The sequence below is a fragment of the Nannobrachium achirus genome (genome assembly GCF_963921795.1).
Source record: "Nannobrachium achirus genome assembly, chromosome: 14".
NCBI lineage: Eukaryota > Metazoa > Chordata > Actinopteri > Myctophiformes > Myctophidae > Nannobrachium > Nannobrachium achirus.
Window position 1 is genome coordinate 14,301,981 of NC_137821.1, and position 15,956 is coordinate 14,317,936.

At 41.2% G+C, this 15,956-nt stretch overlaps 1 protein-coding gene across 1 annotated transcript in view; it reads right to left on the reverse strand.

Annotated features, from left to right (window-relative positions):
* The window catches only part of LOC308297830 (RING finger protein 17-like), a gene marked incomplete at both ends in the record, with an annotated part of 46,436 nt that extends 31,322 nt beyond the window's left edge, over nucleotides 1-15,114 (reverse strand). Inside the window, 9 exons of the mRNA XM_080741397.1 lie at nucleotides 765-839; nucleotides 1,552-1,628; nucleotides 1,757-1,925; nucleotides 3,940-4,043; nucleotides 5,555-5,644; nucleotides 8,605-8,701; nucleotides 9,512-9,609; nucleotides 10,437-10,552; nucleotides 15,048-15,114. Of these exons, the coding sequence (XP_080597523.1) occupies nucleotides 765-839; nucleotides 1,552-1,628; nucleotides 1,757-1,925; nucleotides 3,940-4,043; nucleotides 5,555-5,644; nucleotides 8,605-8,701; nucleotides 9,512-9,609; nucleotides 10,437-10,552; nucleotides 15,048-15,114 (893 nt within the window). The remainder of the gene's footprint in view (nucleotides 1-764; nucleotides 840-1,551; nucleotides 1,629-1,756; nucleotides 1,926-3,939; nucleotides 4,044-5,554; nucleotides 5,645-8,604; nucleotides 8,702-9,511; nucleotides 9,610-10,436; nucleotides 10,553-15,047) is intronic.
* Nucleotides 15,115-15,956: the final 842 nt, after the last annotated feature.

Consider the following 15,956-nt stretch of genomic DNA (forward strand, 5'->3'; position numbering starts at 1 on the left):
AAATTGTCACTTTAGAAATGTGCAATACCCTCTATACACTTAAACGTTATGTTGTTTTGTTTACTGTTGAGTGAGATAATAATGTTGCACATTCATCTGGGGAGTGGGGACCCCCCAAAATGATTTGGCCCACAGGTTGAGAACCACTGATCTAGAGCTGGTTTCCAAACTTTTTCTGGCCAAGGACCCCTTAGCTGAGTTAGAGATGAAGCTGCCCGCCCACGACATAATTGTATACAATTGTGCTGCAGATTAAACGCTTTCACAGATTTCATATAGTAGTAGTGTTTGACAGCACTATCACCAGTGTATTTTCAGACTTTTAGAACTCAGACAGTACTTAGTAAACTTGACCTCATAGTCTCTTTACTTAGTCTTCTCTTTTTTTCCTCTACGCCAGAGCTTTCTGCAGAAAATAGCCGATCTAAAAGCTCACAAAAGCTTGTAGATCTGCTATTTTCACTCCCCTCAGAATAATTTATGTCAATAAAAGAAAACATCCCAATCACAGGAGGATTCGTTTTTTGTATAATTAAAGGAAATAAAAGAAAACATCCCAATCACAGGAGGATTCGTTTTTTGTATTAATAATGCACAAATGTGATGTCTAATAATCATAGCAAAAGTAACAAAGAACAATGTTTCTCTATGTACATTTGGCACAATAATTTGGACTTGGTGGTTCCCCCACGTCCTGACTAACAAGAAACAGTTCTATTGGCTCTACTGACCCAAGCATTATGTTCATGTGTTTGGAAACTCACGGTTTGGGTTCATTTGCTTCCAGCTTCAAAAACAGGTTCAGGCACTTGGACAGACTGTCTGATTGGAGTACACAGCTGGAACACGCATACAGTACACACAACACATATTAATTCACTGTGTGTGTGTGTGTGTGTGTGTGTGTGTGTGTGTGTGTGTGTGTGTGTGTGTGTGTGTGTGTGTGTGTGTGTGTGTGTGTGTGTGTGTGTGTGTGTAAACATTCAGTACATACCGGTACACACAACGTTTAGAGAGGAGCTATGCTCATCATTGTCACTTTCAAAGGACCAATCAAAATGGAGGAAGAGACAGAACATGAATTCACCATGCTTCAGACAGATGCAGTGATATTTTTTACCTTGATTCATACACACAAACACACATACCTAGTAGGGGTGCAACATATCGAACCGAATATTGAAAATCGAATCGAACCGAGAAATATCGAACCGAATGACCCTCTACCGAACAATGCAATACAATACCACTCCACATCCACATTCCCTTGGAACCCCCTCAAGGACCCCTAGGGGTCCGCAGAGCCCACTTAGAGAACCACTACCCTATAGGTTGGGTACCGTATTGTTCAAAGTTAAAACAAAAAAATACATAGTTATAAAAATACATTTATAAATCAAGGACATTTCTGTTTATTTTTTGTATCGAAAAAGTATCGAACCGTGACACCAAAATATCGAACCAAACCGAACCGTGAATTTTGTGTATCGTTGCACCCCTAATACCTACGCACATAAGGTACAACAATTCTCATTGTCTCTAATGACTCACCTCAGTCCAGAGTCCATGGTAACACAGAACTGATCAATAGACTGGACATCCACTGGCCTCTGCAAAATCTCCAGCACCTGAGACACACACACACACACACGCGCGCAAAAATCTTTTACCATCACTGTTGATGATGTTACTACTACTACTATCACTGCAGTTATACCATGTTTAATTCTGTGTTAAACAAAGCATTCTCCCATACCGTTTCCAGGTTGCAGTAGCCCTCCAGGGCAGGGTAGCGCTGCACCTGTCTGGCTTTCTGCATGGCAATCTCCAGGTCTTTCATCCTTCTCTCTACCAGGGACACCTCCGCGTTGGTAGAGACGAAAAAGGCGTCTATGTCGGCCAGGTCAGATAACAGCGCCTCCTTCCTGTTGGCAGAGGAATTTACATGTACCCCCTGTATGCCTTTATTGATAGGACAGTAGACTGACAGGAAATGGGGAGAGAGGTGGGGAGTGACAGGCAGCAAAGGATGTCTGGATCTGGATTTGAAGCCTAGGCAGCCTAGGCATACATGATGGCCTCCTAGGGCAAGGGTCTTCAACAGGGGGTCCTCAAGAGTTACTACAGGGGGTCCTCCAAATCTTTGTGTGATAAACTTTTTTGTCTCCTTTTTTTTATGAACAACTTGAACCCTAGTTTCCATATTCCAAGAACTTTAGCCAAAAATAGCAGATCTACAAGCTCACAACGCCTCGCAGTCGGCTATTTTCGGCAAAGAGGTTTGGTGTAGAGGGGGAAAAAAGAGCAGACTAGTACAGAGTGAAAGGTCAAGTTCATTTGGTATTGAGTGTTTAAGTATTAATATCTGAAAACACAAATAGTCATGAATCCAAAATACACTGATGATCGTGCTGTCAAACAATGAAACTATGGAATCTATGAAAAGGTTGTGGGGGTCCATGCTTCATCTCTCTCTCAACTAAGGGGTCCTTAGCCTGAAAACGATGAAGACCCCTGGCCTAGGGTGCTCATGTATAAATGAATAGATCTTCTGTTAAACACCTCTTTATTATTTCTGCCAGACCAGAATGGCAGGGGAGGAGTATGTTCTCAGCCTGCTGCCAGCAGGCCAAGGAAGTCAACCCTGAATTACGTCTGTCACAATTATTACATTATCGTCTATTCGCAATTATTGGAGGTAATCACAATTATTTTGCATGATCGTCATAATCGTTTCCATGTTGAAAAATGTTAATATATTTTCAAACATTTTCTAAAACAGTGGAAATAGCCGATCTACAAGCTCACAACGTGACGCATCGCGACGCCGTTGTGAGCCATTTCCACTACCAAAGTTCTGTTAGAATATAGTTGTCAAATATGTCAGTAATGTCGTTGTATATTTAGGTTTATGTGTCATATCTGCAATGTGCAACTTCAAAGCCTACAAGCCAAACAGAAATGTAATTGTCAACGACAAATACACAATTAAATCGTTAATCGCAATTATTTGAGTGACAATTAATCGTCATGTAAATTGTCCTAATCGTGACAGCCCTACCCTGAATATGTTTTAAAATGGGCCTCGTGGTTTGGGATGGGACAATATGAAAGTGCGATTTACAATATTATTGCGATAATCAAAATATTCCCAACATCCATTATCTGGGTGGGAACATTTGCCAAAAAAATAGAAGATCTACAAGCGATGCAACATGCATCATGTTTTGCAATGAGTTGTGAGCATGTAGATCTATTTTAAAACTCATTCACTGCTAGGCCCGATAGTCCCGAGAATATTTTAATGTCTCTACCTGCCAGGCCCGATAGTCCAGAGAATTTCCAGTTTTTGAAAAAAAAAAAAAAGATGTAGTAGGCATGATAGCAATCGCGAAATTGCATGTTTAACCCCCATAGCAACCCCATCTTTCAAACATGGCAGCCATCTTTGTTTACATTTTAGGAAAACATAATGGCTGCTAGTTCATGAATGCCTAACGGATTTCCATTAGGATTTTTTTGTTTGAAAGCTGTGAGCAATGTACACACACGTGGTACATGATCTAGGCATGGGTGTGCATGATCCGTGCACTATGAATTACATGGAAGTCTATGGAGACAGAGGCATATGAGAGTACGAAGGTATTTACAAATGGCAGGGAATGTGTTAAGAGATCTGGTAGAGAGTGAAAAAAAGATGTTATTTCCAGGTCCGTTTGAACAATTATTGAGATTTGAGGGTTTAAATGGTACTGGATATGCAGCTCGGCAAATAAAATGTGCATTGATCCCAGTGCATGACAGAGGATGATTTCATAATAACGATCATCGTCCCAGCCCTACTCGTCGTGGGGGTGATCTAAAAGCCCACTTTACATTTGGGCCTATGAGTCTTGAATTTTAGGTTGTAGATTAAAAAATGTTATTATATTGATATACCTCTGATGGAGCAAATGAATGGTCCCTTCGATAACATCGTTGATCGCCTTCTGCAGCCGGGCTTTCTCCCGGGTCACCTGCACCTTGCGGCCATTCAGCAGACTCTGAACAAAGGGCAAACAGTAAAGTAGAATATGCAGTACACAAAATGTTGATTGCCTAAGCCAGGGGTTCCCAAACTTTTTAATCTCAGGGCACCCCATGAATATTTTTTTTAATCCGAGGCACCCCTACATTATAATTTTCACTCCCAGCACCTTATATTTATAGCATATCGTCGTTCGTTTTGTATTTATCATCTATAAAATGTACAATGCGAGGCGTTGTGTGCTTGTAGATCTGCTGTTTTCACTGGTTTTGTGCGACAGTCTTGTATGATGAAGCAGGGCTTTACTTTACCAAAAGACGTACACATTTGAAACTTGGAGATACAAGAGTTCTGCCCGTCAGTGACGATATTTGAGTGATTATGTTGCAAGGAAACGTTGAGATAATAGCCATTTTGGTTAGAACTGACTGAAAATAACTATTTCAAGTTTATAATACCACATTCTTTCCAAATATTATCACATTATCTCACGGCACCCCAGGGTCCCCCGTCACCCACTTTGAAAACCCCTGGCCTAAGCCACGCTTCAACACATTGCTGACGTGTAGGGCAGGCCACCCCTTTGGGGACAAATTAGTCATTGGGTTCCTGGCGATGGTCTTTTATCTGTTAAGTACAGCATAAACTTATTTTTTTACATCCATATTATTATGCACATAGCTGATATTATGCAGATTGCTGTTGTTAGAAAATATATATTTATGAACCTTATTACCCGGCTTGGTTGAATGCTTGATTCTGATTGGTTAAGCGCTGAATTCAGTGGTGAATTATAGGCGTATAATGACCGCTCCACTCTATAATTCACCGCTGCCTAATCAAAGGCTCAGAACACCTGCTGCACTCAGGCTGCGCTGTGTGAATTTAGTGCTGTATCCAACATGACAGCCATGTAAACAAACACACAGCGTCATTTACAACTAAACGTTGCTCTCAAGAATGTTTTCAAAAACATTTGAGGCGAGAAATAGACGACGCAGTATCAGAAAATGGATTCTATTTGATCAGCACTTCCTTGTTTTCCTTGCGACGTGGGGGGGGGGGGGGGGGGGGGACACCCAGCGCAACACTTGTGCAACACTTTCAGCCGTCTTTAAAAAGGGAAATACTTTGTTTTGTTTTTAGTTTTGAGTCAAATTATTAATTGTATTGAGTAGCCGGGTAATAAGCGGGATAACATCTCACTCAGCGGTGATTATGGAGTGATAGGAGCCCTTCAGGTTGATATGCCACCACTGCTATCGCGTCGGTGGCATATCAACCTGTCGGTCTCCTATCACTCGATAATCACCGCTGAGCGAGATGTTATCTCTTAGCACAGGTCATTTAGACTGTGGTTCAGGTCTGGACTCGGGACACTGGCCTATAACTAATAAACTGAGAAGTATTCAATTCTGACCGAGCATTTGCATTGTAAACGCTTCAGTGTTTTCCCTAATATTTTAGTCTGGTTCTGTCCATATGAACCAGCTGTTGTACACTGGCATCTTTCTCTCTCTCTCTCACCTGGTGGATGTGCTCCAACTGGGCCATGTTCTCTGCAGCCTGAGCCAATCCTTCTTCCAAGGCCTTCTCTACTTTCTCCACAGCAAAAGGCTAAAGGACAGAAAATAACAAAAAACAACATTAACTAGAAGCAGTGCTATTCCGAGCACAGGTCTCCACCAGGTCAGGTATGTTATTGTGGCCTGGTGGTGGCGCTTTGGAAGCCAATGTCAGCCAATTAGGATGGAATATGAAATATTGGACAGATCCGTCTTGATCACATGACTATAGAGAAACTGTGTACTGATTTGCATGATTTTTGGATCAAATCTGAAGTTAGCTGGTAACAAACTTGATGGACACACACACACAGACGGACGGACGGACACAGACGGACAGACGGAGTCTCTCCCATGCCTTCAGCTGGTGGAGACAATAAAAATCACACCTGTGTGAACTGAGCGGTGGTCGTGGAGGCTGCAACAGCAAAACATATATACATATATATATATATATATATATATATATATATATATATATATATATATATGTACTGTATGTATATATATATAATAATAAAAAATATTAAAACAATATTACAAAAATATTAAACAAAATATTAATAATAAAATGCATGTCACTCAGGCCGCCACTGGTCATCCATCCATCATCCATCCATCCATCCATCATCCATCTATCCATCCATCATCCATCCATCAATAATCCATCCATCCATCATCCATCCATCCATCCATCCATCCATCCATCATCCATCCATCCATCCATCATCCATCCATCATCCATCCATCCATCATCCATCCATCCATCATCCATCCATCCATCCATCCATCCATCCATCCATTATCCATCCATCCATCATCCATCCATCCATCCATCGTCCATCCATCATCCATCCATCCATCATCCATCCATCCATCCATCCATCCATTATCCATCCATCCATCATCCATCCATCCATCCATCATCCAACCATCCATCCATCCATCATCCATCCATCCATCTATCCATCATCCAACCATCCATCCATCCGTCCGTCCATCCATCCATCATCCAACCATCATCCAACCATCCATCCATCATCCAACCATCCATCCATCCATCCATCCATCATCCATCCATCATCCATCCATCCATCATCCATCCATCCATCCATCGATCCATCATCCATCCATCCAACCATCCATCCATCCATCATCCATCCATCCATCCATCCATCATCCAACCATCCATCCATCCATCATCCATCTATCCATCATCCAACCATCCATCCATCCGTCCGTCCGTCCATCCATCCATCATCCAACCATCATCCAACCATCCATCCATCATCCAACCATCCATCCATCCATCCATCCATCCATCCATCATCCATCCAACCATCCATCCATCCATCATCCATCCAACCAACCATCCATCCATCCATCTGTGTGTGTGTGTGTGTGTGTGTGTGTGTGTGTGGGGGGGGGGGGGGGGGGGGGGGGGGGCCTGGCCTGAACAACAGCGCCCCTCCCTTAACATGTGTGGTCAGAAAAGGTACTGTAGGCTACATACACGGATGCAGACAGACAGACCCACACACACGGCCACGTATAGGAGCGTTGTGACCACCGCTCAAAAAGGCTAACGGACCTTTAACTATACAAACTAGTTAAAAATAATCGTTCTGTAAATCAAGTGAGGAGCCCCCACCGGCAGGCCGAGGAGCCTTCGTCCCACTACATATTAACAGCGTATAGCATTTGTGCATATGCAAACAGCACGTCTAAATGGCGTAGCCCAGGGTTCCCCAATAGGCGGCCCGCGGGCCATTTGCGGCCCGCTGGGGGATACTGTCTGGCCCACACCAACCCCAGTAATAATGGTGGTATAAGAGCAGCAACAACACTAGTATATCGTCGTTGTCGGGTGGAAATCTCGTATCTCCAAATTTGTACGTTCTTTCGCAAATCATACAAGGTCGTCGCACAAAAGTAGTGAAAACAGCAGATCTAAAAGCACACAACGTGTGCTTGTAGATCGGCTGTTTTCACTAGTTTAAATCATTTTTCAAATGATAAATTTAATAAAAGATTTTCACCCGACAACGACGAAAACTGTCGCTGGAGTAGTGGGAACGCCACCGTCACCCTCTGCAATGTTGTGGCCCTCGGCTTGGTACCCTAGACATAATTCGGCCCTTGGGGAAAACTAATTGGGGAACCCTGGCGTAGCCTATGTTAACATTAACCAACATATATCACGTTTACATACATTACATTAACACCATCCATGTAAAAAGGCAACGAGTACTGATACACATCCCTCATCTCCTCCACTCAATCTATTTCAATATCAAAGGTTACAGTCCACCCAATACAAATCTATGACCAAGAGACCTGTGACTGCTACTTGACAATTCCTTTCATTAACCTGTGGTTTACTTGGCTCCTCAGTAGTGCAGGGGTTCCCAAACTTTTTTGTCTCAGGGCACCCCATAAATATTGTTTTAATCCGAGGGACCCCTACATTATAATTTTCACTCCCAGCACCTTATATTTATAGCATATCGTCGTTGTCGGGTGAAACCTTGTATGTCCAAAACCGTTCGTTTTGTATTTATCATCTATAAAATGTACTAAACTAGTGAAAACAGCAGATCTACAAGCATACAACACCTTGCGATGTGCTTGTAGATCGGCTGTTTTCACTAGTTCTGTGCGACAGTCTTGTATGATGAAGCAGGGCTTTGCTTTACCAAAATACGTACACGTTTGAAACTTGGAGAAACGAGGTTTCTGCCCGACAGTGACGATATTTTAGTGATTATTTTGCGAGGAAAGCGTTGAGATAATAGCCATTTTGGTTAGAACTGACTGAAAATAACTTTGTACTTCAAGTTTAAAATTATACTAAATATTTTTTCAAGTGTCCAAATAAATTCCAAATATTATCAACTTATCTCGCGGCACCCCTGGACTGCCGTCGCGGCACCCCAGGGTGCCCCGTCACCCACTTTGAAAACCCCTGGCCTAGAGACCTGTGACTGCTACTTGACAATTCCTTTCATTTACCTGTGGTTTGCTTGGCTCCTCAGTAGTGGCGTCCTGTGTCACTGGTGAGGACCGGCCATGTCTGCCTCCTCTGAGATTTCTGCTGCCTTTGTTACCACTGCAGCAGTTCACAACACACATCAAAACTGATAAAAGGCCACACAATGGAAATAACCTATTACTACTAATAGGGCATTCACCAAAGATTCGAATAATTAAATATCAAAGTCACTATTCAACGTTGTTCACCAAAGTCGAATATTCGCTTATTTTTATTGTTTTCTCTTAAAAATATATAGTTTATAAAGCTTGGCTAGATAGGAAGTCATAAGATTGAGTTGTCAATGCCCCTGGTGGATTAATTTGTTAATACCAGTGGTTCTCAAACCTTTTTAGGCTGTGACCCCCAACATAAACATGTTTGAACTGGGGACCCCCACCCTGACACGCACTTGGAATTGTAGGTATTACATTTAATGTGACTCGGTTCCGCAGATAAATATTGTGAAAATAGCCGGTCTACATGTAGATCGGCTATTTTCACAATGTTCACCTCTTGCTTACTTATAACTAATAGTTGACAGTTTGGCCAGTCCTGTCGAATATTCGACTATTCGAATACTTTGAGGTCGAATAATTCGAATACTAAAAATCACTATTCGTGAATGCCCCAACTACGAATAGGTCAAAAACTGAAATGTAACTTTCATTTCTTTTGTGCCATGCGATTATTTAGATATTTTAGAGAAATTGTGAATATTTGTGCAAATCTTTTAATAGGTTTTAAAACAAACACGTTGAACTCAAATATTTGCTTCTGGAGGTCTCTGGCACAAAATAGGGACGGGGGTCCTGCAGCCAAATACAGATTATTTTAGGGGGTCCTTGACATGAAAAAGTTTGAGAGCACTGTTTTACATGACAATACCTTTTCTTTTTGTTTATTCCGGCGGTGTAGATGAGGCCAAGCACTCTGGGGTCCACTTCCATCCCGCCCACGCCCAGCTCGGGCAGGGCTGATTCAACCTGGAAAGAGTAGCATCATTTCACACCCAAGTCACAAGTTAGCATGGGTTACCATTGAGATCCCATAGCCTGGAAGCGCTAACCTGTCCTGTCATTGGCTGTTACTATGGCCATTCTTAGGCAACCAGGAATAGGTCCCGCAAATGTCCCTCACTACGCTTGACTATCTACTGACCAGCTCTGCAAGCCAGTAAAAAAAGCGAAATGTGAGGTCCACATCCCTGACGTCCACATCACTGTGGAGCGACCTCGCCCTTTAGGGCTTGTCGCCCTGAGGCGTCTTACTAGTAGAGAAGTTTTAAGTATCATTTATATTACTTCTTATACAGTATATCCACAAATTGACTGAAAATAATTCTAATTTACCTGAATAAACAATCATTCACACAGTCGATTGTGACCCATTTAGGCCAAGAATTATTGAATGCTTTAACTATTGAAAAATAGCAGACATACAAGCTCACAGTGCCGCGCTGCGAGCTTGTAGATCTGCTTTTTTTGTCGTGAAAATGTGTGCAATACTGTATGTATTTTTTAAAGCAAACATCTGTAACTCAAATTTTGCTTCTGGGGGTCCCTGGAAATAGATATTTTGAGATGGGGGTCTGCGGCCAAATACATATCATTTTGGGGGTCCTTGACATGAAAAAGTTTGAGAACCACTGATGATAGAAACATGAGGGTTTTTTTTTTCTTCAAAAATAGCAGATCTACAAGCTCGCAGCGTGGCACTCGGTGATGCGCTGTGAGCTTGTATATCTGCTATTGTTTTATAGTTAAAGCATAAATGTAATAATGCATTCCCGGACTTAATGGTTTTTAACTACCTTGCATTCTGGACAGCGGATGCTGTTGTCCGCCTCCAGGGTGGTGACACAGGAGGTGCAGAAGATGTGACCACACAGCAACACCAGGGGCAGGTTGGCAATGGCTTCATCCTCTGCTACACACAGGGTTCCCACACATTTTTACCAATTCATTTCCAAAACTTTTCCAGAATATTTAACCAGATTTCCAGGACTATATAACAATAATTCAGCTCAATAAAGAGTCGCTTACTCCTATGTGCAATGCCCAAAGACAGGTAGTGTATGCCAGTGGTTCTCAGGCCGTGACCCCCGAAATAATCATATTTGAACTGGGGACCCCGGCACCCTGACGAGCACTAAGAGTTGAGGAATTTTGTATAAAACGGTTCTATTGTGCGAGGCGTTGTGAGCATGTAGATCTGCTATTTTCACAATTTCTGCCTCTAATATTTAACAATTTGGCCCATGTTTAAACCACAGACAATGCATAGCTATTTTTTCCAGGACCTTCCAGGACCCTTGATCAATTCCAAAACCTTTCCGGTACTGGAAAAATATTTTTCTAATTTCAAAATATTTCCAGGAATGTCATGACCGTGGGAACCCTGTACACAACACCAACACAAAACACACACTGAAATCACAATGGAAACACATCCCCCTGCAGGCCTTCTTGTGGTGTTACCCTTTGAGCAAAACCTTTGATTGTACTGCCTGTACTGCTAAATAATAAAGCATTCAATAAAAATAAAATCTGGAGTATTTCCAATTTTCTTCTACTCCACTACATCTCCAAGGCAAATGTTGTACTTTTAACGCCACTATAATTATTTTATAGTTATAGTTTGTAGATTTTGATTATTATGAAACCACTTCAGACCTATTGACAATTTGGAAATAGAAAATAGACATTTTGTGCATTTGAAAACGTGTGAAATTGGACCTTAATTGTGCATAACGAGTAGCCTTTACTTTTGGTACTTTAAAGTGTATTCTTGATACTTTTACTCAAGTAAATGTTGAATTTACTTGAATTGTGACTTGTAGGCCCTTCAGGAATTTCAGGCTGGCCAGTCCAGAGCTCCAGTCCAGACCACTGCAACCTGTTGCAATAAGTTGCAACTATTTGAGTAGGTGTGTGGGCTTCAGCCAGGGAGTGGGGTCTAGCTCTGAGGACCCCCCAGGGCCAGGGGTCCTTGAGGAGCAGTTTGACCACTCAGACGCCAAATGTGTGTGAAGCATTTTAACAACACAAACCTTGACTATAAGATCCCCAGACCCTATTTCTAGCTGGCACACCATATTTTCAGTGGGGGTCCGCGGCAAAATACATCTTAATTTGGGGGTCCTTGAAAAGGTTTGAGACAACAGCGGCGTCAATTAAGTGCTTAAATCCGCCATTCTGGTTTCAACGAACCTCGCGGCAGATACACGGCGATAAACTATCAAGGAAAAGTCTCCAAATTACCTGGTAAAATGTAGGCAAGTCCACAAAAGTTGCAATTCAATGAGTCCGGCTTTTCGTCCATCCTCTTTTTGTTGCTTATTGCTGGGAGGAAAGTGTTGAAATCACAGTAAAACTGTTGGGAGTCGTTGACAAGTCACTTTACAAACTGTTTTTCGTCACAGCTGTTCTTCCATCCATCCAAGATGAAGAGCGTTTCTGCTGCTGCTACTCCAGAGGGCGCTGTTCTGCAATGTCGGTGTGTGTCAAGCAATCAAATGGAGGGGCCATCAAATGGTTTACATCATACCTATCAAATAGAGAACAGTGTGTTAGTATAAATGGCATCAAGTCTCCTTATCACACTTGCTCGGTTGGTGTCCCCCAGGGATCAATAGTAGGACCAATTCTGTTTTCTCTGTTTATAAACGATCTACCTGATGTATGTAAAGATGTACATATTCAGATGTACGCAGATGATGCTGTTATACTGACTCATGGAAAGAGCTATGCAGAGGTGTCAACGGTTTTAACTTCTGTTCTGACCAGCGTTCAGGACTGGCTTACAGACTCATGCCTGCTCCTGAATGCAAAAAAGACGGTCTGCATGGCTTTTTCCAAAAGACCAGTTGTGATGGAATCATCAAATGTGTTTCTGGGTGGAGAGGAACTTGAACTTGTGTCAGAGTTCAAGTACCTCGGGGTCATGTTAGACTCAACCCTAACCTTTAAAAAACATGTAAAAAAGGTTACAAACACAATCAAGTTCAACCTTCAGAACTTTAAACAAATCAGACCTTTTTTGGCAGTTAGTGCTGCTAAATCGTATCTCCAATGCATGATCCTATCACACATTGAGTACTGTTTCACAAACTGGTCTTGCGCAGGTATAACGACTCTCAAACCCATTGAACAGCTATATAAGAGTGCGCTTAAGGTATTCGATAGGAAACCCCACTCATATCACCATTGTAATATTCTTCAGAGGTACCGTTTTTTGAGTTTCGCTAATTTTAAGGTTTTTAAACAGGTCAGTATCATATATAATACCCTAAATGGTCTATGCCCACCTCCCCTAAAGGAATTCATAAAAAGGAAGCCTGATAGAGGACTCAATACTAGAGCAATCACTAGAGGGGATTGCGAAGTACCGTACCGGGTAACCGCTTTTGGAAAAAACACCCTTTCAGTGCAGGGATGTTCAATCTGGAATGACCTACCTCTAACAATAAGAGACTGTTTGTCATTTCCATCCTTCAAGTTCAATCTAAAAAAATGGTTAGTTGACAATCAAACCTGTGACCATGTATAGTTCTAAGAGTAGGCCTACAGCTCATGCCATGTACGTATATTTGTAACTATCCTTTTTTAATGTAGGGTACTGTTAGTAATATGTGTTGTTTTTGTTGTTTTTTTCTTGGTTCAGGAAAAATAGTATTTGTATGTATGTTCTTAGGCGCCCTCTCCTAGTAGGGTTACTGTTTGTTGGTATGTATTGTTTTGTCTTCATGTGGGGACTACGGATGAAATTTAGCATTCTTGCTAATTCCGGCTTATTTACATTGCATTCATGTAGTGTTCATTAATATGCATTGTCCCGTCTAAATAAACAAATAAAGTAAGTAAGTAAAGTAATCATTGCAGTGCCAGTGCTCAGATCCGGTCTAAAACCCGCCTACTGTATCCGGGAATTTGCCATTCACACAGAACACAGTTCCATATCCGTTCTAGACCGGATCTTTAACCTGTAAAGTGACGCGAATCAAACATAATGGTCCCGCCTACTGTGCCCTACGCGTCCTCTGATTGGTTCAGTCTGGCGTAATCGCGCTGTCTATCACCCGGTTGCTGATGAGAGGAGAAGAGGCGCAACTTTATTATTAATCTCACTCACGTTTTAAGACTGGTGACGCGAGGTTACGCACGTTTTAAATAGATTATAATTTAAGATAATATAGAAATTACGTATTAATCTTCCAATAAAGTCTTCTTCAAAGCCACTGACGACTCGCGAAGGTAAACATTGGTAAGTGTCAACTAAAATGTGCATTTTCTCACTGATAATGTTAGTACATGTGTGTCACATCTGCAGAGTTGGCAGTGGTGGAAAAATACTCACTTTTTTCTTGACTTAAAAGGAGTAGTTTGTTTAATGCAATGGTCTCTTACTCTTACAAGAGTTATTTTGTATGACTGCTTTCAGTTTGTAAAGTTAAGTTGAAACTCCAGCATTGAATAATAAAGCGTGGGATTTGAACAAGGAATGGTTGCACATAAAATCAGATGATTTAATAGACCATTACACCATGCACCACTCACACACGTTATGTAGATTTGTTTTATTACTATTCATTTGTATGTTGGTCTTCAATTATAACAATTAAATTAAACTGATGATTTGAATGGAATCTATGTGCTGTGCCTGTGAGTCTGACCATTAGACTACTACACCAATCAGTCACACATCTCTTAAGGAATAAACTATAGACCTGGTGGTGGAGTAAAATAGGCCTACTTGTTTGACTGTTCTTATGCTCCCATAACATGCATAAATAAAACTACATTTGTTGTTGTTTATGGTAGAGGTACGTGATTGTGTGTGTACCTTTTAATGTTGCAGAGGTGTGTGTGTTTGAGACTTTGAGTGTTCAGTCTGTGATTAAATGTTTGACTGATGAAAACTTGTAAATGACAGACTGAAACCTTCTGTTTGGACGCCATCTAGTGTCCATCAGCTCACACTACATGTGATGTGGCCCTGCCTGAGCATATGGATGTTATAGGATGAAGTGAGAAATGTTTGGTATCCTACAGCTGATTATCAAATCAATGTATTTATTTCATGAGAAGTTAAATTATGATTATTTTGGGGGTCGCGGCCTGAAAAGGTTGAGAACCACTCAGCTACGGCACCTGGCTGCATAATGACACACAATCAGCAGACTGGCTATGAATGTCTTTTAATGTTTCCCAGATCAGAATCACAGCATACAGAGTGTAATAACTTCTAAAGTAAACAGAAATATCATCACCTTATTTATTTATTTATATAGTTTTACTTTACTTTTTTTTAATAATCATCTTGTTTTTTTTATCGTTTTCTTTTTTTATTCCATTATTTAACATTTTTGATTCATCTCAAAGGTCTTGGGTTTCTGAACAAAGAATGTAAAAACAAAGACAACAGGTGCAAGGCGTGGTCATGAACACCGGGCTGATGTACCAGCTGAAAGGTGTGCGAGGATGAGCCATGTGTTTGTGTGAGGAGTTAAGCTTCAGTACTCCTACGTCAAGAGACTCAAGACACACACACAGTCGCTTAAAGTCACTAATGGGAAATCTTGAAACGATATAACTGAAAAACACCAAAGAAGAAAGGGCAGATTTTCATCTCAACTGATGGGGGTCTATGGTCATTCTTAAGGGCCAATGGCCTGTCATTATATGCTACGGACAAACAAACAAACAGTTTACCTATATGTGACAGGGGCCGTCTATCACACATTCAGTGATGTTCACTTTGAGACAAAACAAACTACAATGTGCACACTCTTACAGTGCATCCAAAATTGCATACTAACACACTGCATACTACACAGGATGCTATTTTCAGCCTACTATTTAGTTTCACTTTGGGCATACATACTATAGAAGGTTATTTGGCATACTAAATAGTATGCTAGTTAGTATTTAAGCTGCATGTGTACAAAATCACATACTAACATATACTAGTTAGTATGCCTAAGCATTTTTTCGTTTATCCGAAGTGAAACCCAACTGCTAGATATTAAATAGCAGGCTGAAAATGGCATCCTGTAATAGTAGGCTACAGTAGTAGTACGCAATATGTTAGTAGCCTATGTGGTCTTGGACGCAACTTTGGTATCGTGCCCTGAACCCACAAAGTGTACTATGTATTCCTGTGAAGTGATTTAATGCCACTGCAAAGACATCATCTAACAATTCAAAGGGGCTTTATTGGCATGAGAAAACATACGTTTACTTTGCCAAAATCCTGTGTACCTACTGTATGTAATAAATACTGCTTTTGTCATTAAAATGCAGCACAGGACACTGAGGGGAGAAATGTTAGT